General features: G+C 36.9%; 1 protein-coding gene across 6 annotated transcripts in view; it reads left to right on the top strand.

Moving 5' to 3' along the window:
- The window catches only part of EPHB1 (EPH receptor B1), a 407,526-nt gene that overhangs the window by 346,785 nt on the left and 36,061 nt on the right, over positions 1-24,680 (top strand). For 4 of the 6 annotated variants that reach the window (XM_039360062.1, XM_039360066.1, XM_039360065.1 and 1 more), the window contains 6 exons: positions 5,889-6,136; positions 6,760-6,975; positions 13,971-14,120; positions 16,574-16,767; positions 17,248-17,403; positions 18,481-20,500. In XM_039360062.1, coding sequence (XP_039215996.1) covers positions 5,889-6,136; positions 6,760-6,975; positions 13,971-14,120; positions 16,574-16,767; positions 17,248-17,403; positions 18,481-18,589 — 1,073 coding nt within the window. In that variant the 3' untranslated portion in view covers positions 18,590-20,500. Of the gene's footprint in view, positions 1-5,888; positions 6,137-6,759; positions 6,976-7,138; positions 7,220-13,970; positions 14,121-16,573; positions 16,768-17,247; positions 17,404-18,480; positions 20,501-24,680 lie in introns of those variants that run through there. The other 2 variants (XR_005558711.1, XR_005558712.1) reach the window with 2 other exon arrangements.

Below are 24,680 nucleotides of genomic sequence, written 5' to 3' on the forward strand. Positions count from 1 at the left end.
AAACTTTTGTAAGATAAGTTTATTTAACATTAGGACTCACTGACAGTACATCCTTGGGGTTGCTATACCTGTATCATTCATCAGAGTACCTTATCTTCCAAAAAGAATGCTAAATTTATATGTCTTACTTACTCTTGACACAGCAATAGATGTATTTGAATCAACAGATCTGCAGTCAAGTTTCAGGGATGTTTTAACATGATTGTTGCAGATAGTAGGGTAGTTTTCTAAAAGATTCTTTAAGTTCTTTGATTCTATGACTCAGAAAATATTATGTAGCTGTAGAAGGCAATATTTTCTGGATGAATAAAGTTATATGGTTTGAGCGTTTACATATGATAACAACAGTAACTCTGGAATTACAATGAGGTAAAGCAACCTAAAGTCCACTTAATTAGTAGTTTAAAAAGTATTGTCAGCTGCAGACAAAATATTTTATATCTAGTTCAATTGAGGAGAAAGTATATTTACTCAGTGGATTTCAGATGGATTTTTAACTCAAAGTAAATTGGCATATTTAGGATTTTTCACAGTGATGGTATAAGTAATCCAGAATAGACAATCTTGCTTAAAAAGATTCGAAGCATTTGTTGGTCAGCCTATGACCTTCCTAAGGCAGTAATCTTGCTTAGAATCTCCATACTATATTTTTATCTAATATTTAATACTGGTCTGGAAATGATCCAGAATTTACTTTTTGCTAAATTCTTATTACATGCATGCATTTCTGAAATAAGTGTCAAAAAGGTTTACATTTGCTTGCAGACATTTGCTTCCCATCTTTCCATCTCTAGCATAGGTGAGTTTGCCTGTTACTTTTTGAATTGTATTTTTTTCTCTCGTGTTCTTCAACCTGTAATATTCAACTTCTTTAATCAGATAATTAAAAATGAATTAATTGCTTAGTCACAACCAATCGCTTTACTATTTTGTTTGCCTTCAGCATTGCTTTATTCATTGCTTCTTTTCCATTGAAGGTGCTTCCAGATGGAGATGTTTATGGACATCAAGTAGGCGAGACTGGCATGTTTAATATTTATATTTTTAATCATGGTGATTTTCAGGAGACTTGCAGTATCTAGTTGGGTGGCAGTTAGAGCACAGCATTCTATGACACTTCTGTGCTGGGAATTATCTTTTTTAAAAATATATTTCCAAAGGTGTGCTAATACTGTATTAATCACAGTAGTTTTTATCTGGAAGTATCCTTATTTCTTTCTTTCTCTCTCTCTCTTTCTCTCCCTTTCTCTCTCTCTCTCTCTCTCTCTCTTCCCTCTCTCTTTCTGTCTGTACACCAGACCCCTTATCATTGCACAACAGGTGTCACCTTCCTGTTTTCTAAGAAAGATGGAGGAAGATGAGACAGCTCACAAGGAATTGAGAGTAGGACTCAAAGAGCAAACCTATTAACTTCAATTGTATTTTTCTTCTATTTATGTCCGCTATAAATTTATATCTTCTTTGATGAACCATTTCACTTTATGTTTTATGTTTCTTTGTGTTTCTATAATTTTTGTTGTTTTTCTTTAAAGAAAGTGTTTGCTTATGTTACTAAGTCACTTTATTGGGTCTGTCATGTGGTGGTTGTTGTTATTTAAAAAAATAAGTATCACAAATTAAGTGGGTGCATTTTTATTTATTTAATGGAATCTTAATCTGTTTTCCAGCATTAAAGAACTCCAATACTTATAATTATACTTATAATTATACAGTGTTAATAGTTAAGACATTGGAATGATCCACTTTAAATTCAATGGAACTTTCTGCTAAATCAGTATTTAGCACTGTGAGATAATAAATGATAGACAAACAGATAGATGTCTTCTAAATTAACCATCCTAAATTAATCATTCTTTTAACTATTAGCAAATTAACTACATATTCAGTAATACTAAGAGATGATTGAGAAAATATGAATAAAATACTGGTTTCAGATAGGTTTCATTTTATATTTTGAAGCAAAAATAAAGTCTTGTAGCTTTTTCAACTAATAAATTTATTATTCCATATGTTTCTTTGGGCCACAGTCAGTTTCTTTGGACCACTTTCTTAAGGTGATAGTCCTTTAGAAAAAGGATTAACAAAGAATTATTTCAGTGCAAAATAGTGGAATTGGCGTTGTAGAAAGTTAATTCTATTTTTCAGGGATTAAACAAAAAGCTCTCAATTACTGCTTTGTTTAAGTCACAACTTTTTATTTGAAGTTTATTCAATGTTTACACAATACTACATATACTTTTTTACATTTGTTTGTTCACAACAAGATGTGAACAAAGAGATATACAATGAATTAGTACAGAGTAGTCACCTTGTTAATTGAGTTCATCCTTCATAGCTGATTACCAGGACTTTCAAATTGTAGGCTTGTAAAATATTGTGGGAAAAGAAACCACATATACTGGAATCTAGACAATACAACTGACTGCAAGAACAAGTCTTTCTTCCCACTAGATCAGAGGTCTTCAACCTGTGGGCTGTTGTGGGCGTTTGTGGCCCCATTCACACGAGCATCGCAGTCATTCGTGGTTCTACTTGCCAGGCATCGCTGCGAGTGTCACGGGCATTTGCAGTTCCACGTGCACACATCATGTGTACGTGCATGCATTCACCCCCACACAAAAACATTCCTTATTTCCCCCTTGCCCCACTCCAGGCTGCCAACCCCGAAAGGTTGGGGAACTCTGCACTAGATGAGAGGAACCCAATAGATTCAGGTCTTTCTTGTTAACCTTGAAACTCATGGGTATGGACCAGCACAAAGCCCATTTTGAGTCTTTGAAAGCTTTCCATATTGTTGTCAGGAGTTTAGCCCTTCATGTGTACTGCACATGCTTACATACAGCTCATGCCAAACCATCTTGTTTTTATCTGCAGTGCTAATACACTGTAGCTCACAATAGTCCTAAAAGTTTTTTCCTTTTCATTTTTCTTTTGATTCCATTATCCCCCCTCCCCCCTTAGCCTTAAGATATTTGGGGCAAGACATTATTATCCCTCTTCTTAGAAAGCCTTTGGTCTCAGTCTTAGAATGTTAAAAGTTCCATTTCATAAGCACCAGCATTATGAAAGTGAATTTCCTTCTCAGCTGGGAACAGGTTTTGCCTATTCTGCCTTGGGGAAGATCAAATGGTAAATTCTTGTAAGCACTGCAAAGCAATTACTAAACAGACTCACTGCGATTCTTTGTCCTATTTGTGAGCTGTTCTTCGGGAATAAGTGTTTAGAGTGGCAGACTCTGAAAGTACCCTATCTCCTTTATCTTTCTTCAAAGCTCCTACCATGTCTCAGAGGTTGTGTAGGAGCTCTTGTCTATTTTCAGTCATGTTCAAGCTCTCTGTCTCTGGTAGAAAATCCCCATCCCTCTACTGTGCTGCCATTAGCACTTGATAAACAACCCAAGCTTTCTAAAAGGGCTGCCTTATTTATTTCAATTATGACACACAGAGGAAATATTGTAGTTTCCCCAATAATGTTTCCATCAGCTGTAGGTCTTTTTTCACCCTGGTCTGCTACATTTTTAGTACTCCAGTTTCAGAAACCACTGATCTGAACCATCTATCTCCTTTGCTGCACCATAAACCCATAAGGATATTGGGTTTTATTAAGCTTTCTCTGAATCCTTGTTCTCCTAGCCTCTCAGATAGATCAATCTAGATCCATCCCTACCTGTATCTCAAAGTGATCAGGATCAAAATTAGTTACCTTGCAACTGTGCTTCCTATGGCCTGTCCTCAATTTTCATTGATCCTATAAAGTCCAATTAGATTTATTATTTTCTAGAACTGCTATTAGGTCCTAGTTCCAAGCAGTTCTTGAAGTATTTCCCTTCATCTAAATATTATTGTTTTCCTACTGTGTGGAGTTTTTTTTTTTCAAATCAACCCATGACTTGCAACTTTCTGTAGTATTACTTTCATGCTGTCAGAATTTTTCTGTTCAGCACACATCAAGGGAAGTGAGTGAGTCATCAATCATGCATTGCCACTTTTTCAAATATTGCTGCCTTCTTTATAGTCAATAGTTTGATCTGTACTTTTTGCTGTTCCTTATCCTGAAACTAGTACAACTGTCATTAATGGTTAATGGTAGTCTCTGTAAGGTATCTCCAGATATGTTTACAATACCACTTTGGTTCGGTTGGCTTCTTCATCTTTTTCATTGCTCAGTCCCCAGGATGAGGACTTTACTCTCCATATTATGAGCAATTTTGTCCAATAGTGCAGGTTCCAGCAAGTTAAATAACCATCTTACATCGAGGAGAAACCAGTTGGTTGAGGATGTGATTGCTTTTTCAGTCTTTATAGCAGTGATTCTTAAGCTATGGATAATTAGCTTAATTATTAGATAATTGGACATATCCTGGGAATAAATGGGATAATTTATAATTGCTTGTTTGTAAGTCAAAGATCCAGTTTGGGACCGCTGCTACTGTCATTTGTGTGTAAAAAAAAAATCACAGGGGGGGGGGGAGTCAAGAGGATTAATGACATTGTTTAAGCCTGGGGAAATGGGAAATTTGGTCAAACAGGTTAAGAGCCCCTGTTCTGTAGTTATATTTCCAGATTTGATGAAGACCAACATTCATGAGCTAAACTAGTTACTGTGTCATCAACTTTTATAGACCTAGCTTGGCATTTGAAAATCATTTCCAAGGTCTTCATTGCTATACTGTTCATAATTGATCCTAAAAGACAGAAACAACACAATTTCATTTCTGGTTATTTATGATGCTGCTTACTCCAGAGAGAATCTCTTGCTTAGAGACTACCTGTAGGGAATATTTGCAGAGCATTCTTTCCACATGAGATGGGAGAGGATTCAGAGATGAATATTTTCTTTAGAAACTTCCATCATGTGAAATACACAGTACAGAGCAAATATACTTAAGATGAATGGTGGCAAAACATTTACAATGTAAATAAAAATGCTAATAAATTAAAAATGATATAACATCAGACCAAAATAAACAAAATAGCACAAATAACATTTTTCCAAAAGTAGAAGTGGATAATGGAAAAAAAATGGTTTGTGTAATTCTGTTTTTAACAAATTCTGACAATAAAGAGTAGGGCAACTTGATCTCCAGGGAAACTTTTTTTTTCAAAAAGCAGTGCTTTCTGACTTTGGTTTTTATCTCTTGGAAGCTTGAGACAACAGCCATGTTTGGCCATGTCTTGTCATGGTTCCGGGGACTAACTCATTCTTCTTTAAGCACTTGAAGATTCATAATGGATTCTGGGCAGGTGCATAACCTTTGTAACTCTTCATTGTACAAGTGATCACTATGGATAATTCCCACTGTCTTATAATTCTTTTTTTAACATTTCCACACCCTTCCCAAAACAGTGGCTTGTGTGTGCAACATTACATTCCCTTGATTGTATTCCGTGAATCACAAAAGACTATACAACACCAAATGTGTTTTTCGTTGAGGTTGCTATTAAAAATTCTTTGCTATTTTAATTTAGGGTTTTTTTTTTCAAAATGAGTATATATACATATCCATATGTCAACACAACAGCTTAGCAGTTTAGAAGAGCAGTACTCATAGTTATGAAAGGGTTAAGTGATAAGAGATACCTGCTTATTTCATAGCTTTGGAGAAGAAATACTATGTGCCATTTCACAATAAGAGGGCATTTTCCTCTTTTGCACAACCAGTGAAGTTACAAAACTCTTCTTACCTGATGTGAAGTCTTTAAAAAGGCAGTACTTTTAATAAAACACTGCCTTTTCAAAGAAATATTTGTAATATCATGGGAGAAAATAGCACTCCATGCATATACTTCATTCAGAATGAAATATCTTATATTGTTCTTATTAACTTCTCCTTTTGAAATGCCAAATTGACCAGAATTGGTTTATAACTTATACTGATCCCGTTACAGGAGAATTTGGTGAAGTTTATAAAGGGCGCCTAAAACTGCCTGGCAAGAGAGAAATCTATGTGGCTATTAAGACATTAAAGGCCGGCTATTCTGAAAAACAACGACGGGATTTCCTAAGTGAAGCCAGCATCATGGGTCAGTTTGACCATCCAAATATTATTCGACTGGAGGGGGTTGTCACTAAAAGTCGGCCAGTGATGATTATCACAGAATTTATGGAAAATGGAGCCTTGGATTCTTTTCTGCGAGTAAGTACAATAGCCTTTTAAAGTGATAATGGACTGGAAATATTGAACAAGTTCAGTTGCTATTGTAGAGATGGTGGCGCAGATTGAGTCATGTCTTCCTCTTCCAAATTAATCATTCAAAAATAATGTTTAGAACTCTATTAATCTTCTCATAATGAAATCACCCATAAGTATGTCTTGAAAGAGTCCAGATTTTACTTCTTGTTAGCAACTTAAATTGTGAGAATTGAAATACAACCCTCTTTCCAATCCCTGGCTCTTCCACTATTAGAATATGATTTTTCTTAGTTTTGGACAATGGAATCTGCTGTTTTTCTTGCTCAATCACTTAGGTGGAGTTTTTGTTCTTCAGCTATTAAACTTTCCTGGTTTTTTTTCCCTCTCTCGACATTCTCCTTCTTTCACTAGCAATTTTCTCTAGATCCCATTTCTCTCTTCTTTGTCTATTTCTTTTGAATTAGCTCACTTCCTATAATTTATACCTATTCTATTAAATTCTCTCCACTTCCAACCATTTCTTTCCTTCTTTATCAATTTTGGGGAGACTTCTATTCGCCGCCTGTTTTCTAGTTTCTGGATACATGAAATACGCTTACTTCTGTGCTTATTTTTCACTGTTATAGCAAAATGATGGCCAGTTTACAGTCATTCAGCTGGTGGGAATGCTACGAGGGATTGCAGCTGGCATGAAGTACCTTGCAGAAATGAATTATGTCCACCGTGATCTTGCAGCCAGGAATATCCTGGTCAACAGCAACCTGGTCTGTAAAGTGTCTGATTTTGGCTTGTCTCGCTACCTGCAAGATGACACCTCGGATCCAACTTATACCAGCTCTTTGGTAAGTAGTTTGCACATAAGAACACCTGTGGAGGTTAACAGGTGTTTTCAACAATTAGCTTTCAGCTTCTTATAATAATTTACATACTACATTGGTCCACTTTTCTAATTATTTATATTACAAATGGTCCAGATTGAATATATATTTTAATCTTTATCTATAGATGCTAATAGAGGAATGTTAATAAAGAAGGCCAAAATTCATTTGAACGTCTATTGCAAAAGACTGTCCAGATCTCAAGTAGGTAAGGTCCAAAAAAAGAAAGAGATTAGAATGTATAACTAGTGTCTGCTCTAAGGATATGGGAATTAAGCCACGAACAAACAGGTAATCATAGCAGATGGCAAATCCAAGGGAATAACAAAATAATACTTATCATTAGGACTTGCAATATGCTCAGCACAGCAGCCACCACAGAGCCATTCAACTAAAAAATTAAATTTGTGAAGACACTGGAAATCTGTTCTTCCTGAAACTTATGTTGTTTCTGAAATCTCATATAGTTTCCTCTGTCACATTTCAGATTGCCGACAGCTCATTAAATTTAGATTTACATATTGAAAAGTACCATGAATCTCAATGGTAAAGGCGCTATTGGTTATGACCATGATGATGTTACCATTTGTGTATACAAAGTGTCTATGGGATTCTTCCTCTTTAATAAAGGCAATAAATGGTCTGCTCAGGGCACATATGCCAGATGGAGTTCAAATTAAATTGCTAAAAATAAAGCAAATCAGGATTTCTTGATTCTTGATTTAAAACATGGCTTAAGACAGTTCTCTTATCTAAGAAAGGTGTAGTGTCTTTTTCTACCAACAAACTTCTAAATCTCAACAATTTTAGAAACTATTGGACCACATTTGTGAATGACATAGGCCATGGGTCCCCAACCCCTGGTCCATGGACCACTACCGGACCACGGCATGCCAGCAACAAGGCTGCACAAACAAGCAAAGCCCCATCCGCGGGATGCAGGCAGCACACAAAACCACGGCCCTCTGGTCCATGAAAAAAACCTCTCTCCACAGAACCGGTCCTTGGTGCCCAAAAGATTGGGGACTTCTGACTTTGGCAGTTTCTTCTTGCATTTTCCTAAGATCAGTTGCTAGTGTCTACAAACATGGCAAGTGGATGAACAACTACTGGTTATTAGCAGATTTATTTTGTCATCAAGTTCACTTATTCTGTTCTGTTTTTGTAGGTTTCAGAAAATACATTTTCTAATGGATCATCTGATTTCAGCAGTGAACCAGCAATCCATGGCTTAACCAGAAATTCTGTTTCTTCTCCAAACTGCATTTGCAGTCCATTTAAATAAATCAGTGTGAGCTTAAATTGTCCACTGAACATAAAATAGGGTCCTTCTACGTCTGGAGAAAAAGCAGATTTTTATCATCTGTATTTTTATAATAAATTTATGCCCCAAATGGCCTTTCAAGCAGCTGGAAAAATGATGCAGTGCTTACAGTTACATCATTACTTCATGATAGATTCATAATTCTGCTCTTGGGGGACAAGTAAGAGAGTAGCCTTCAAGCAAATGTCTCTTTTTAAATGGAGCTCTTATTATGTTGGCTAAATCTATTCTGTCATCCACTTTTAAAAAGGACATGAAAACCAAAATAACTAATTCTACCCAGAGTCAATGTTTTATTTTATTTATTTTCCCTTCCTTTTATATTAAGCTTAATTGTGACATGAATGTTTGATCTGAAAGCAGGGACATTAAAAAATTAAACCAACCACTGTTAACTATTATTTATCTGTCCTTAGTATTCAGCCTATTCAGGTGATATGATACTCACCTATTAACTACGATGGCAAAAATAGGGTGTGAAAATATAGAATTATGTTCCCTGTTGGGATGGTAAACAGATCAGCTGAAAAACAAAGGTTTCTGCTCGTATCTTAGTTAATACTGCTCTTTTTATTACTATAACTAATAAAAAATGAGTAACCTGCCCATCTTTCCAACTTGCTTCTAAGTATCATGCAAACCTGATCTAGCTGTATCTTCTTTTCTGACTTGTCTTTCTGACACAGTCTTCATTTTATTTCCAGCTTATGAATGGCACAGCCTTATGTTATTTTTAGCTGTTAAAGCTTATTAGGATACTGTATCACAACAGCCTCATGGTGTGTAACTTATGTTAGGCTTTACTACCACTTAGTTTGGAAGGAAGTTAAATGCAATGAGTGGGAACAGAGACAATAGAGACAGGATAGGGATCAATAATGGGGACAGCAAATTTTATGCTGAGATCATTTTTTGTTGGCTGCAGAATGGATGGACAGCACTTCAGTAATGCAGTGGGAAGGGCTGTGAATCTAATTTCCACAGTCCTCTACAACTAATCTTCTGACAAGATTGACATGACTCACTCTCAAGCAGTGTCTGCAGGCAATCCTTAGCTTAATACATTCTCCCCATTTTCAGCAACATAGCTCCTGACAGAAGAAAAAAAAACTCACTGTTGTGATTTAACAGAGCTAGGCTTGCTAACAAACTTTGATTATATGAACATTTTCTGTTGATCAGAGAAAAAAATTCCCATCCAGCTCTCATGTTTCATTTCTCTGTCATCAGTTCTGTCTGTTAACGATCAATTCATTCCACTACCCATTTTCTCTTGTAAAAGGAGATTAAGTTGCATGCAATTGTTTTAAGGACCCCTGGTAAAATTATATGTTGCAATGAATTCCTCATACATGAAAAGAGGTTCATGTAACTGCCAACGCTAAAAACTTTCTGCAAATTTAAATTAATACCTACTATTTATTGTTTGCAGGTTCAAAATAAGAAAACAGTTATTGTGCTGAATATAAATGTATGCACAAACTTTCAGTCATTACTTTGTAATAATTTATTTAAAAGAAATAAGAGTTTCCAAATAGTCCATGTAGTTAGCTAAGAGGCTTTTCATTCTTGCATAATACTCTTCCATGCAGAATACTTCTAGATCAAGGGTCCTCAACTTGCGGTCTGTGGCCTGGCACCGGTTTTGCCAGAAACTGGGTCATGCAAACAAGCAAAGCCCCATCCATGGGATGCAGACAGCACACAAAACCATGCCCCCTCTGGTTCCCAGAAAAACCTCTCCATGGAACTGGTGCCCAAATTTGGGGGGCCACTTTTCTTGATTAAAAGTATCCTATTACATCCTTGTTTCTTCCCACAGATTTTTAGTAATATTCATATCTAGGAACAATGAAGGCCATTGAAAAACCTTTATCTTTTTTCCTGTGTAAGAACTTCATAGTTGATTGGGGACATGTTTCAGATTGCTGTCTTGCTAAAATATCCGTTTTCTTTTCAGCTTTTCCCCCAAGAGATCCAGTGAAACATACCATTTGACCAGAGATGTCTAAACTTTTGCCTATAATTGTTTATGTGGCAATCGATGCAGAGGCAGAAGAGAGAGATGAAAGTTCTGCTCCTACTTCTCTGATGCTCTGACAAGACTATTTGGTGGAATGGCAGTCTGGATTCTAGCCCTGCTAAGTTTGTGGCATAGATACTTTTTCCAAGATAGAATCAGATAATTAATTCTTCAACACAAGGAAAATTAGTTCACTCCTGATTTCAGGAATGAATTAATTCATACCAATTTCTTAGCCAAATCACAGAAGTACTTGATAATAAGTCAGGTGCTATTAAATGGTTCTGGATTTTTTCTCCCTTGTTTACTTCTGTTGCACAATCCTGCTTTTATTATGGAACAACTACTCCTTGTGCCTGCCCAAATAACTGCTTAAGTACTACACAGTTTGGCTAGTTTTATCATCTAGATCAGAGGTCCCCAACCTTTTTGGCACCAGGGACCGGTTTCATGGAAGACAATTTTTCCATGGACCTGGGGAGGGAGGGGAAGGTTTCAGGATGATTCATTATATTTATTCTAAATTTTCTAAATAAACAAATAAACAATGCACTTTATTTCTATTATTATTACATTGTATTAGATTAGACCAGTGACTTTCTGCTTCTAAGAAAGTGGGAAGGAAAAGGGACAATCCTGAACTCAGCCTTCCAGCAAAACAAATCAAAGACCTAACACGTTGAGGAAGTGCTGAGAAAACCATTCAAAAAAGAGGGGGGGGGGCACTGCACAAGCCAAGCGGCCTTGGAAAAGGTGCAGATGAGAGAGGGATTCCCTTGGAGACATGTAGCTTCTCCCCTTCCCACTGCAAGCCAGGTAGGAGCGCACTTGGCTTGCAAACTTGAGAGCTGCATGAAGAAAGGAGCATGAACACACACACAGACACATACACCAAATTAAAGCAGGCAGGAAATGCCAAAACATGTGGCACCTAGAGCACCATCAAAACAAAAACAAAAAACTCAGTGGTCTTAGAAAAAGTGCAAACAAGAGAGAGTCTCTTGAAGACACAATGCTTAAAGTGAAAGGTAGCTTCTCCTGGCCCTTTTTGCACCCTGAGAAAGCACCCTCACAAACACATATCTTGGGAGGGGATCCCCCTCCAACAAAGTTTGGGGGAAGCTGGTTGCAAGCTAGGCTGGCACGCCCTTGCCTTGCAAACCTGGAGCGAAGGGAGCATGAGCCCAGCTGGGGTGCCAAGAGGGGGAGAGGAGGAAAGTGAGGAAGAAGAGGAGAAAGAAAAAGTAGCAGAAGGGAGAGGAAGCAGGAAGAGGAGGAGGAGAAGGCAGAAGAAGAGAGAGCATAAGAAGCAGGAGGAGGAAGGACACTGAGCTCAGATGTTGCAAGCGCAGCCGCTGGAGAACCTTTGCGTTGAGCAAGCCGGCTTATGCCCTGCCACTCTTCCGCCCCTGCCCAGACCCCTGCAGATTCGCCGCATGCCTCCAGCTGCATGACCCAGTTCCTAACTGGTACCGGTCCATGGACCAGGAATTGGGGCCTCCTAATTTAGATTTTCTCAATTTCAGCGGCTTTTGAAATGTGTGGACTTCAACACATGCTGGCTGAGGAATTCTGGAAGTTGAAATCAATATATCTTAACTTTTCTGAAATTGAGAAACATTGATCTACTTATTTGGGTCACATGTTCAATGATGTTCAGGTAAAAGTGAAGACTCCCAGGCTTTGAATTAACTGAATTTACTGATTCAGGCCTTTTCTTCTATTCTGTCTGGAACTATTTCTAATCATAATTCATTAATACATGTAGGGTGATCCTTCTAATATAATGCAATGTACAAAAGCTAAAACTATTTTCTGGGTTAGAAAAAAAATATTCAAAGAAGCCAGTTGTCTTTCTTGGCACTACATTAAAGCCATAAGTTTGTCCCCCTTTCTAATACTGTTGAGATGTGCTTATTCAGTGATTGGTATTTAGAAATGTATTTCGAAGTATAATGAAAGGGTATCTATATTAGTTACCACATATCACTGGTAATATATAATTTAAAACCAAGAAACTGAAGCACTTGCTTTACTTCATCTGGTATGCTCAGCAAATTGTGATGAGCTGTCATATATGTGCCAAAGGCAACCCCAGTTCCTTGTCCTTCCTTTGGTATCTTTCTTAGGGGAAAGTGCCAGAAGCAAAAAAAAAGAAAAAGAAAAAGAAAGAAATGTTCATGTTTCACAATACAAACAGCCATGGGTGAGGAAATGTCACTCAGGATAAAACCCTGAAGACCATTGTTGCTACTTGATATGCAAAGAGATGCAAGGAAACAGCTGTTGCTGTCAGCCTTTGACGTCTGCTGTTGGGCCTAGAAGTGGGAGCACACCTATATATTCTCTGTAGGAAACATGCTGTCCTTTTCAAAACACTTGCTTGTCCATTGGCATTCATGAGCATGAGATTTCGTTAGCTACTGTTTATGCTGAATACCACAGCTGGAATAAATGTCACAAAGCTAATTTCTTTTCTCATGCCAGTAGTACTAGTGTCCCTGCCATGAAACAAATGAAGCATATTAGCTACAGCCATGAACCAAGCTCTGTTCTCGGGTTTGCATTAATACAATAATTTGAACTAGTTGAATTGTTTTATCTCTATCCATAAAACCATGGAAATATGATCCACAGAAACCATTTACTACTTGTACATGGCTATAATTTATAGGATTATTTCTGGGTATATATCAAACTATTGTTAAAAATAATTGCAGTGAATGGCCAATCTTCATAGGCCTGCTAATGTCTCCTGAGATTCTCATTGGACTTGGAACCAATCACTTATTTCCACACAGGGGTGTGGAAAGAAAAATGGAGGAGGGAATAACACTTATGCTGCCTTGAACTTACAAGGGAAAGACAGGCTATATATCTGATGAATAACAATCATACTTTAATTGCTTCTGGAAAACATTTTCCTGTACTCCATGGAGCAGATTATGTATAATTCAGTCGGGTTTAGAAAATAATTGGTATTATATATTGCATTAAACCATCTGTTTCTTAAGCATGATTTATTTACTAAATCACAATTGACTTGGATTAATATGCTAAGATACAAACTACGAAATCATTAGATCATGGCCTAGTTTTGCAACAAAACCCTACTCTTTTTAAATGTAATTTCTTAGCAGCTAAAGTTTACAAAAGCAAACATACATAGTATTAGTAGCAGAATAGATGTGGAAAGTAGGATACCAGGTGATCCCTTCTATATTCTTCATCATAAAGAAACTATTTGGTGGGTCGGAATCATGTGTCCAACACTAATAATCTGCCATTGGTATTACTATTCTTATACTGATAAAATAATCCTCTACAGATTCCAGGGTAATTTATGAGTGTTAATTTGTTAATCAGCATAAGGGCAATATTTGAAAAATGTCTGCCTTCATATGCAAAAGAAAGGAGGAAAAATGTGCCCTGTCTGTGGAACAGATCATTAAATTGAATTCCTTTCCTTCTGGGTTTCAGACTATGCTGCTATTGGAAATTGTAATAGATTTATATAACTATCTACCTATTAAATAAGTTAAACCTTATACAGGGAACCTTTGGTATATTACACTGCTTACAGTTAACTGCCACCTTTATAATTGCTTTCAGGGTGGGAAAATTCCAGTGAGGTGGACAGCGCCAGAAGCTATTGCATACCGTAAATTCACCTCCGCCAGTGATGTATGGAGTTACGGTATTGTTATGTGGGAAGTAATGTCATTTGGAGAAAGACCCTACTGGGACATGTCCAATCAAGATGTAAGTTTATGAATCTTCTGCACAACATAGTAAAACTATCTTGATTTTTATAGCAGCTGAAAAAAGTATTTGTTAAATACTAGTATGTTGAAGACTGAAATAATATACCTATATAGCTAAGACTCTGCTGTAAATTTCCTCCTAGCTATATAGGTACCACCAGCCAGCATGTTAGATGTATTTCTGTCTTGCTTATTTAGTCCAATAACATCTCCAAACATATCCATATTAATATTTGCCTGTTATGGGTCTTCAATGCCTTCAGGCAGGCACTTTTTCTGAATACAGAAGTTGTTTTTAGTTATAGATGTAATAGCTCTGGAAAGTGGTGGAAACATATTTTTCCTGACTAAAGCTTAAACTTGTCTGAACTTTCCTTTCTACCATGCTCTTGCTCACCAATGATGAATGAGAGAGGCTTAATTCCTCCTTAGGTATGCTATGTGAAAGCATCCCCGCTTTGCTTTGATACCATCCAAGTGCACTCTCAAGAGTGTGAACTCTCTTAGGGGTATCCATATGGAATAACCACAAGAGCCGTGGTGGCACAGTGGTTAGAATACAGTATTGCAGGCTCATTCTGCTGACGGCCAGCAGTTTGATTCTCACCAGCTCAAGGTTGATTCATCCTTCCATCCTTCCGAAGGTCGGTAAAATGAGAACCCAGATTGTTGGAGACAATATGTTGACTCTGAAACTGCTTAGAGAGGGCTGTAAAGCACTATGAGGCAGTATATAAGTATGAATGACATTGCTATTGTGTAATCAGCAAGTTTATTCTGTTTAGGACTGACCAGCCCAATTTTACCTTAATGGCTATGGGGGGGGGGAGGTAGTCCCATTTCCACTTGCAAAGAAGACTGGAGTTAAAAAGAATGTTCATTAGTACCGTATATGCCAGCGTACAAGGCAACCCGGCGTATAAGATGACCCCCGTCTTTGTCGCTGAGCCACATTCCTAGAACATCATTTTATACGCTGGAAACTACCACACTTTTCTCCTTCTGAGCATAGTGAGGATGTCTGCTTTATGTAGTAGTCCCTTTCAGAACTACTGTAACTCATTGGCTCCAGCCTCAGTGCATGCTGAGCTATAGAGAGAGACTTGGCAATACTCACTGGGAGATACAAAATCCTCAGCTGCTACTGCTTCTTTCCCCTTGAATGTCTACTGTAAGAAAGAGTATCAGAGATGAAAGAAACAGAGAAGAGGAGAGGAACTGGAAAGACGAGCCAGCCAGTGTGTGATAATTGGACACTAGGAGCCTGGCAGGCTTTTGAAATATTTCAGAGACTTTATGAGCGAGGCGTTGAGCCTTGATGAAGTTCTGCACTACAGCATGATAGACAGAAACAGTGAGTGTAGCAGCTGCTAACAGGGAAGGGACTGCCTTTATCTTGAAGCAACAGAAGTCAAATTAACCTCTGAATACCCCTTTTTTTTTCCTCCAGAGCCAGCACTGTTTTGTTGCTCCTTGTGTGCAGAGGGCAAGCTATTTCCTTTATTCCTGATTGCATGCTATTAGTGTGCTGAAATGATTCAACTTTAAAAGGGCTCTATTTTTTAAAGTACAGAAGGTAGAAATGCAAATGGTAGGAATGCTGAATTAGAATTCCAGTTGGTTTAACCTAATTTTGAGTTCATAACACTGAAAATATTCTATAGTATATATTTCAGTCCAGATAAGCAAACAATAGAAATCCTTACTAAAGCTTTTTATTACAACTTGTGGTTAGCAGAAAGTTGTAGGAGTTTCTTGAGGTATATGCCAATCCACATCACTAATGTTGTTATTTGCATTATGATTGGATTCCCCATTGGTGCTAATGCAAGTTTTCCTATTAGAGCAAATAAGTGTCATAAATGTAGCTGATTAGGTTCAGGATCCTGGCAATCACAGAGGAATTAATTTTTTTAATAGTCATAGTCAAACATTACATGATTCATCCCATGTTGCTACCAGCATTATCAACAGTGTGATCAGAATTCCTTCTCATTGCCATTCTTGTATAAGCCCAAAAGCATGTTTATAAAACATGCCAAATTCGATTCATATGTGAAATTCACTAAAATTTCCATGGCTACTTATTAAGATACTACCTATTTTGTTTTCTGTTTTCTTTCTTTGTCTGGATATTCACCTTGGTAGCTCTTGGGATATAGCCCTAATGTCAAATATGGAAAAATAAATCTACTTTTGATAAATAGTAAATTCTGAGAAACATGGAGAACACATCTGACTATTAAACCCTGGAACTTTCAGTTCTTTTTATGTTTGTGGACTTGGAACTAATCACTCAGTAAAGTGAATAAATATGGAAGGTTATGCATGTGTAGCAGTGGCTTAAGAGACTTACATTCTGATTAAAATATTATTTTAACTGCAGTGATTTTCAGAATTATATTTCTCTCTACTACATTGACACACTTACATTATATATTACATTTATAGGTAATTAATGCAATTGAGCAAGATTACCGGCTCCCTCCACCCATGGACTGTCCAGCTGCTCTACATCAACTTATGTTAGATTGCTGGCAGAAAGACCGCAACACAAGGCCACGGTTTGCTGAAATAGTTAACACTTTAGACAAAATGATTCGAAATCCGGCGAGCCTCAAAACTGTGGCTACCATCACCGCTGTGTAAGTTTCCACATGTGTTACTATGTTGAAATTTGCAAATAAAGCTGTAGCTAGTTAAAGATACTTGGAAAATCAGTTATCCCTCTTTAATTAATAAATTAAATTTAAATAAATGTGCATAATATCAAATCTCTTTCCTTTCTGAGAAATTAGCATTAGATAATGAAAGTTTCTAATTGCTGTTGCAAGAAATGACAATAATATTAAAGAATGTTAAAATCCCCAAAGTATGAATAACGGTGCATTTACTTCAGTTCCACTGATTAAACATACTCTTGCTTATTCCAGTTTGCCTAATCAATTAATAATAGCCACAGTGTTGCCTAGAAGACTATCAGACCAGCTCTAGTTTCAAGTGAACTGTAGCATCAGACCAAGCAAATCAATAGGAAGGGAATAAAAGGAACAACTCTTTTACTGTCAGTATTTCTGTTCTAAATTAAATCCCATCTCTGACCCACTGCTTGCCTTCTATTCCAGGCCTTCTCAGCCACTCTTGGATCGCTCCATCCCAGATTTCACTGCCTTTACCTCAGTAGAAGATTGGTTGAGTGCCATCAAAATGAACCAATACAGAGACAGTTTTCTAACTGCTGGCTTTACATCCCTTCAGTTAGTTGCACAAATGACATCGGAGTAAGTGGCACCTTCTTATTTCCCTATTTGCTTCAGTGATGGAAGAAGATGAGATCCAGCTTTTCTTTTCATGCTTCAGATAATCAACAGACTAAATCTGGATCAGAGACAGGATTTTGGCATCAGGAACATGCTAATCTTCTGAAAACAGGCAGAAATATACTTATTATTATTGTGGTTGGCCTTTGAAAATTAACTGATTTATGCTTATTTCTTAAATGGATTTTATGGTCATTTTGGTTTGTTTTGGTTTAGATGACTTTATTTAAGCTATTTAATGGATGTTTAATTTATTATTAACTGCTTTTGGAATTAATATTAAAAATCACCAATGAGAAACACATATAAAAGTCAGGAAAATAGATCATTCATAACTTGCAAGGCAACATGCCTCCATCCAAAAGCACTTTCCCACTCTTCCTTTGCTTCTCTTTGCAGGCCTGTGTGCCTCCATAATCTTTTTGTGCTCTGGAAATTCCCACAAATTCCTTGCATCTACCATTCTATATATTCATCAGTGTCATGCATCTTCACACAGTCTTCAGTCAGCACCTTATAGTTTTTAGAATTCACTAACAAGCTGCCAGCTTCCAAGCAGATCTCTGAGAAATTTGAATTCATAAACTGGGGAATCTCACATTGTTCCTTTCATTCAGAGATTACAACAACTTTACCAATTAATATACAGGACTCATGTAATGACTAGTTAATTTAGAAATTAGATATTTCTCATAAATTCTTCTCCTTGCTTATATTATCGTCATTTGTAAACAACAGAGTAGATTATCATTTCAAGACACCTGGGAAGTTAGCATCTTCAAGGAAGAGAAAATGAAGTCTCTGATCCTTTACTTAAGCATCTATTAGTTTTGGGTTTGAGAAAAATTATTCTTTTGAATCATGCACATATACATTCATTCAACATCTTTTATCAGTGCTGATTGCTCATCTTAGGTTAGCAGCTTCACTTTCTGCAACTGCATTTTGAATTTGCCAGCTCATGTATCTTGTCCATATAAGCAGAGGAGACAAAGACCTCTGCTCCACAAGTATGATCCTGTCTCTTATCTTTTGCAGAGATCTTCTAAGAATAGGGGTGACTTTAGCCGGACACCAGAAGAAGATCCTGAGCAGTGTCCAGTCTATGAGAGTGCAGATGAGCCAGTCACCAACTGCGATGGCATGATGCTGCGTGTCTTCTTACAACAATGGGGAGAAAAAGAGGGGAGGACAGAAGAGGGTTGGATGTGGGAGGGGAGGGGAAGCTGACGAGGCAGTTGTGATGTCTATAGAGATTGGATAATTGTTTGAGAACTCTTATGCGCTGCAGACAAAGAATATATGGAATTGTTTTTAAATGGCAAATTATGTTTCTCACACCAACAGAAGCACATTTGCTGATGCCATGGGAAACAGAATATAAATAAATATAAATATGTACAAATCAAATATTTAAAAAAGTGAAGAAAACCAATGTGTGTTGGGAAGAAAAAAGACTTCAGTCCCACCACCAGTGAGCAGTAGTCAAGAGGCCAGTGGAGAAGAAAGAGGCAACCAGAGCAACAATCTTCAGCAGTCAGATTCCCTTCCTTCTCTTCTTTAGTTCTTCTTCCATAGTCATTCTTATCCACCCATTTCCCTCTTTGGCTCATAAACTATGGCAAATGTTGTTCAACAGTTCCTACAGTTAACTATAAGAACATCAAAGCTTTGTGCCATCAGTTACAAAGGACTTCACTGACCACTGCATGGGGGAATCCAGACCAATCCAGTTAATGTCTTCATATTGAAGAAGAGTTGTACCTTCAATAGAAAAACCCTGTTTTTTCTTTTGCTTGCATTTTTTTGCAAAAAGGAAAACGATATCCTCATGGGGGAAAAGATGTTCCCGCAAGTGTGTGCGTGTGCATCTGTATGTCAGCTTAACTGTGGAGTCACTCACAGCTTATCCATAACAGAAAAAAAAAAAACAATCAAGCTGGACTGATGGCTGATAATTCCATCATTTTCAAGGAACTTGGGGATCCATTGGGAAACAGAAGTGATGTGCCTTGCTTTCTGTCTAGTTCAACTGTGCATGGAATGTGTGTATTGGGAAATGAAAAGAGAAAAAGAAAACAAATGAATTTCTAAGGAGAAAGGAAGCAGAAGAGTGCACTATACAACAAGGTGTTCATGTAGAAGAGTTACAGAATGTTCAGCTGTAAAGTCAATTGGATAGCAGAATGCTTAGTCTCCAGTGACCAGTAAAGGATGGCTTGGAAATCTTTAGTTCCATTATTTGGACCTCAGGATTTTGATATATATTGATTTTGGTTTCATGGCATCAGAGGTAGGTTCCTATATCACTTCTGTCCCCTTGCCCACCCTTTCTTACTAGACCTTTCTCACTGTTTAACATTCTAATTTGCATTCAGCTCTTCCTTTCTATATTTGATTTTACTGTTAATCACTAGTGTCATTCCTTACTTAAAATACTTAACTAACAGAATTTCTCTGCTTATCTGAGAGTGCTTTGTGAAATAAAATTGCTATTCTTCTTCTGCTAACCCACATAATGGAGTATGTGGAGAGTTTATGCAAAACAATTATCTTTCAGGTAGGCTTTTTCCTAGGCTGGATTTATTATCATTTAATTGTTCCACTATCAAAGGAACATAAAAAAATTATTGGCATCAACAGATTACTTATCCATTTTTCCAAGGACACCCTGCATTCTGGCTTTCAGAATCAGATATCATCTATTAAGTCATCTCAGAGAACCAGTGCCAAAGGAGATACTTCTAAGAGGGTTGATAGTGTTTGATAGTAGTGCCCACTGTCTATATTACGGCTTCCTCTCCCCTTCCCCCCTGTAGTGTATAGGAGGAATCTGTGGTGCAAGTGCTTGTTCCTGAAATGTAGGTGTGTGAGAAGATATGTTGTTGATTCCAAGCAGATTATTTTCATAATATTTTGCAACTTTGTTATTTTAGAGCATTGCACTTTTTTGGGGGTGGGGGTGGGGGAGACATCCAACTTTTTGTTCTATGGCAGCCTCTGCTGTTGCAGCCACTGCATCCTCATTGTGGACAATAAAAATGTTATTTACTTCCAAGTGGAGTAATGCTATGAAGATAATTCTAATATTTTCTGTTCTGGTCCTTTGTTGTTATGCCATTCAGAAATTGTTGGTTCTTAGTATCTTTCCTCAGAGTGACCAGGGACCAGAACAATGAGTGGGAGAACAGATCTTATACTCAGTCATTCTTATTTTATGGATAGATAGTTTTAGCATTTACCAAAACTCAGCAGTAAGCTGATCATTGATTTGTGGTTAGAAAAGATCTGCTTTTATTGTTACTTTGGGATTTTGGATATAACAGTCAGTCATATAAAGCTATGTGCTCTGCAGCACTAAAATGCTGACCAGTCAGAATTAATTCCAGTTATTCCATGGAAAGCTAATGATTATCATTTATCATATGAAGTTGGAATGGGGTCAAATTGTGTATTATTTTATATTTATACAGTAGTATGCAATTGAATTTGTGGCGGTTGCTCTGGGGCCTTCTACAAGTTAGATCAATTTGTTTTTTTCCTCTACCAGTTGCTTTATTTCTACCTTATAACGTTTCCCACAGGACATAAACAAAAACAATTAGCATTGGCACACCAATAAAGGATTTTACTTTATTATTTTATATCCCATACTGAGGGAATCTTAGATTGAGGTGGCTGAGGAAAGAAAAGTTTTTACCCTTTCCAGTCTTCTCCAGGTACTCTGGAGCAAATGTTTGGAGTCAGGACTAGATTCTCAGAAGTAAACAGGGCCAAAATGTCAGGACCAAAAATAGGAACTAATAATCACTATTATTCTAATGGTTGCTGTTGTGATTAGCATCATTATTAGCTTTACAGTTACTTTTTCAATACTGATAGTATTATAGTTATCATCATTTCAATAATATTGTCATAATTCGTGCTATCAACATTTCATTGTTAATGCTGTCATTGTTATTACCATTATTTACTTGTATCTTGAAGAAAAAAATGTTCTGCAATATTTTCTACCAGTTGTCATTCAATTTCATGAAAGAGATCTTTTAATTTTTTAAATTCCAAATATTATTGAAATTCTCATGAGTGGAGTGTGATTATCCTTGTGCTTACTTTGTTTCGAGGTGGCCAGCGGTATTTAGGTAAATCCTGTCTTTCATTCTACAGGTAGTCCTCATCTTATAGCCATTCACTTAAGAACTGTTCAAAGTTATAATAGGCACTGAAAAAATGACTAACGATTGGTCCTTGAATTTAAAACCGTTGCAGCATCCCCATGGCAACAATAATCAAAATCCAGCCTCTTTTTAACATGATTGCAGCATCCTGAAGTTATATAATTGCCATTTGTGATATTCCAGCTGGCTTCTGAAAATAAAAGTCAATGAGGGAAACCTGTTTCACTTAACAACCCCATGTTTCATTTAACAACTATAGCAATTCAGTTAACTACCATGATAAAAATGATTATAAAATTGGGTGTGATTCACGTAGTCACCTTGCTTCGCAATGAAAAGCCTGTTTCCAATTATGGTCATAAGTCGAAAACTCTCTGTACCTACCATACAGTCATCTCTTCATGGACTGCAGCTTTCCCGGCTTTCCATATTGTAATTAAATCTCAAGAAAACACTTTACAAGAAAACTGCCATGAAGCTTTTTGCACATCAGGAAATATAAGCAACCAGCGAGGCTTCAGAATGCAATAAAAATGGTTAAGAGAAATTAATAACACTGCTATTGCTAATTATTATGTAGCATCAAGACAAATCAAAGCAAACTTGAGAAAGCCTCTTTCGTAAAATAAACCTGAATATTAAAAGGCAGATTTCAGCTCAACAACATCACTTTTTAAATTATTGGTGTTGGGTGCCTCTATATCTTTCTGCCTACGACCTGTTGAAAGATTTCAGGAAATAAGAAGCAGAAGTTTTTTTTTAAAGGTTTCATTTAAACTACTGTATTCTGTTACATGTTTAATGTTGCCACAAACCAGCAACTGAAGTTAATGTAAATTGGGCAACAGCATAGGAGAGTTCTCTGGAGGCCCTCCAAAAGACCCTGGGAGGTCACATGCACTTCAAAGATTAGTTGTCTTTCTGTGCTTCGGAATGAGCAAAAATCAGTAGATCAGCTGTGTACTTTGTAAGTCATGTAATGTTTAGCTCTAAGTGAGCTTCCCTATCAAGACTGTGCTGCTCTGAATATGTGACACAGACACGAGCAGAAAACAAAAGCAATAGGAGGGACCACCTCATTTATGGCAAGTACCTAACACTTTGTTTTTCTTTTTATGTCACTATTATTTTAAGGTGCTTGAAAACTTCCCTGCTGCCCAGATTAGAAGTAAATACTAACAAGATACACAATATAAGAAATATGTTTTATCTTGCATAAGCTCTCTAGTCTGGTAGGAAAAAAGAGAGAAAGTCCCTTGTTTAACAGCACGAAAGAGCTCTGTCCGATAGCTGGGCATGAATCCCTTGGAGTAATGTGCACAAAAATCAGTATTCAGCTATGTTGTCAAACCAAATGCAACATGCATGGAAAATATGTATTCTGAATATTAATCTTATAAAGAGGCCATTGAAATTCATACAAGGTGGACTGAAAGAGCTTTTGTGCTCATGTTTTATGACTTTTGCTTTTATTACAATAAATTCAAAAAGTATGAAAGCATGACTATGATGGCTGAATTTATAAACATAGCATTTTTGCCTGTCTGACTACTCAGTTAATGGAATGTATGACATTTTTCTATAGCTCTGAAGCCATCATTTGGGAAATTTATTAGTCTTTCCTAGAAGTAACAGAGCAATTACCTTATTACCTATCTGGTGATAATACGAAAGTGCCCATTTTGGCTTCTCGCTCATGGAAAGGTAGCTATATACACAATAGGAACAAGTCAGCAGTCTACATTCTTTGAGAAACATAATTTCTTTACAACTCCCTAGTTTGGGGAAAAAGGCAAATTCAACACATAATTAGTAACAGCTAAGAAAGTTGATTTTTTTAAGAAAAAATATTTCACAAAAACACAAGACTCAGAGACATAGAAAGACCATTTAGGCTAGTGTTTCTCAATCTCAGCAACGTCAAGAAATGTGGATTTCAGTTTCCAGAATTTTCCAGTCCACAGGACTTTAGGTCAGCAAGTCCAACCCCTATTTAATGCATACAAGAGTATTCCTAGTAGATACTGCCTAGACTTACCTGCATGCAGTGAAGGGGAACCTAGCAATTGGCTCTACTATTGAACTGCTGTTACTTTGAGGATTTTTTTTCCCTGAAGTTCAGCTGGTATCTGTCTTTCTATAATTTAAATCCATTAATCTGTGTCGTCAAACAAAGAACAGACCTTGACTTGTATGCAACCTTTCAGTTATTTCATGAATGCTATCCTACTCTACCTTAGGAGGTTCCTTCAATCTCTTTAATAGGACTTGGTTTCTATTGAATTTGACCCATGTTGCCCTTTTTTGAGCCTGTTGCAGTTTCTCTGAACTTGACACAATACAGAAAATGTAATGTAGCTGATGCAGAATAAAGTGGAACTTTTATATTTTCCTGGGAAAGTAATGGTACTTCTCTTGATGCAGTTTTAAAATTCAGTTGTCTGTTTTGTAGGTAATAACATTCTTGAAACGTATTGCTTGCAATCAAGTACCTTTCCAAGATCTTTTTATACAAGAACTATTTTCACAAGAACTATCTTTTTCACAAGTACAGTGACTAAGCCCATTCTATAACTCTGCATTTTATTTCTGTCCTAAATGTAAATAAAAGTTTCTTATTTGCAACACATTTCTTTATCAAGTTCATTTCTCATTGTTAGTCCATGTTTTCTAATGTGTTACCTATCCAACCCACTGGTGCATCGTTTGCAAATTTGAAAAGTATGCCCTCCACTTCTTTATGCAAATTAATAAAAAATATGGAAGAGCATAGAACCTGGCATCGAATCTTGTGACACTCTAGTCAATAGGGCATTCCCAATTTAATAAGGATCCATCGATAAATGCACTTTTCAGTCAGCTATGTAATTGCTTCACCATCTAACCCACACTGAACTGTCTTGTAAATCAGAATGTCATAGAATACTTTACCAAAAGCTTTGCTGAAATAAAAAAAGTACCATGTTTACAGCACGCCCACAAATAAGAATAGAATAACAGAGATGGAAAGGACCTTGGAGGTCATCTAGTCCAACCTCCTGCTCAGGCAGGAAACCCTTG

The sequence above is a fragment of the Crotalus tigris genome, unplaced genomic scaffold, assembly GCF_016545835.1.
Source record: "Crotalus tigris isolate CLP2741 ecotype Arizona unplaced genomic scaffold, ASM1654583v1 scf7180000019154.1569036, whole genome shotgun sequence".
In the NCBI taxonomy this organism is placed as follows: Eukaryota; Metazoa; Chordata; class Lepidosauria; order Squamata; family Viperidae; genus Crotalus; species Crotalus tigris.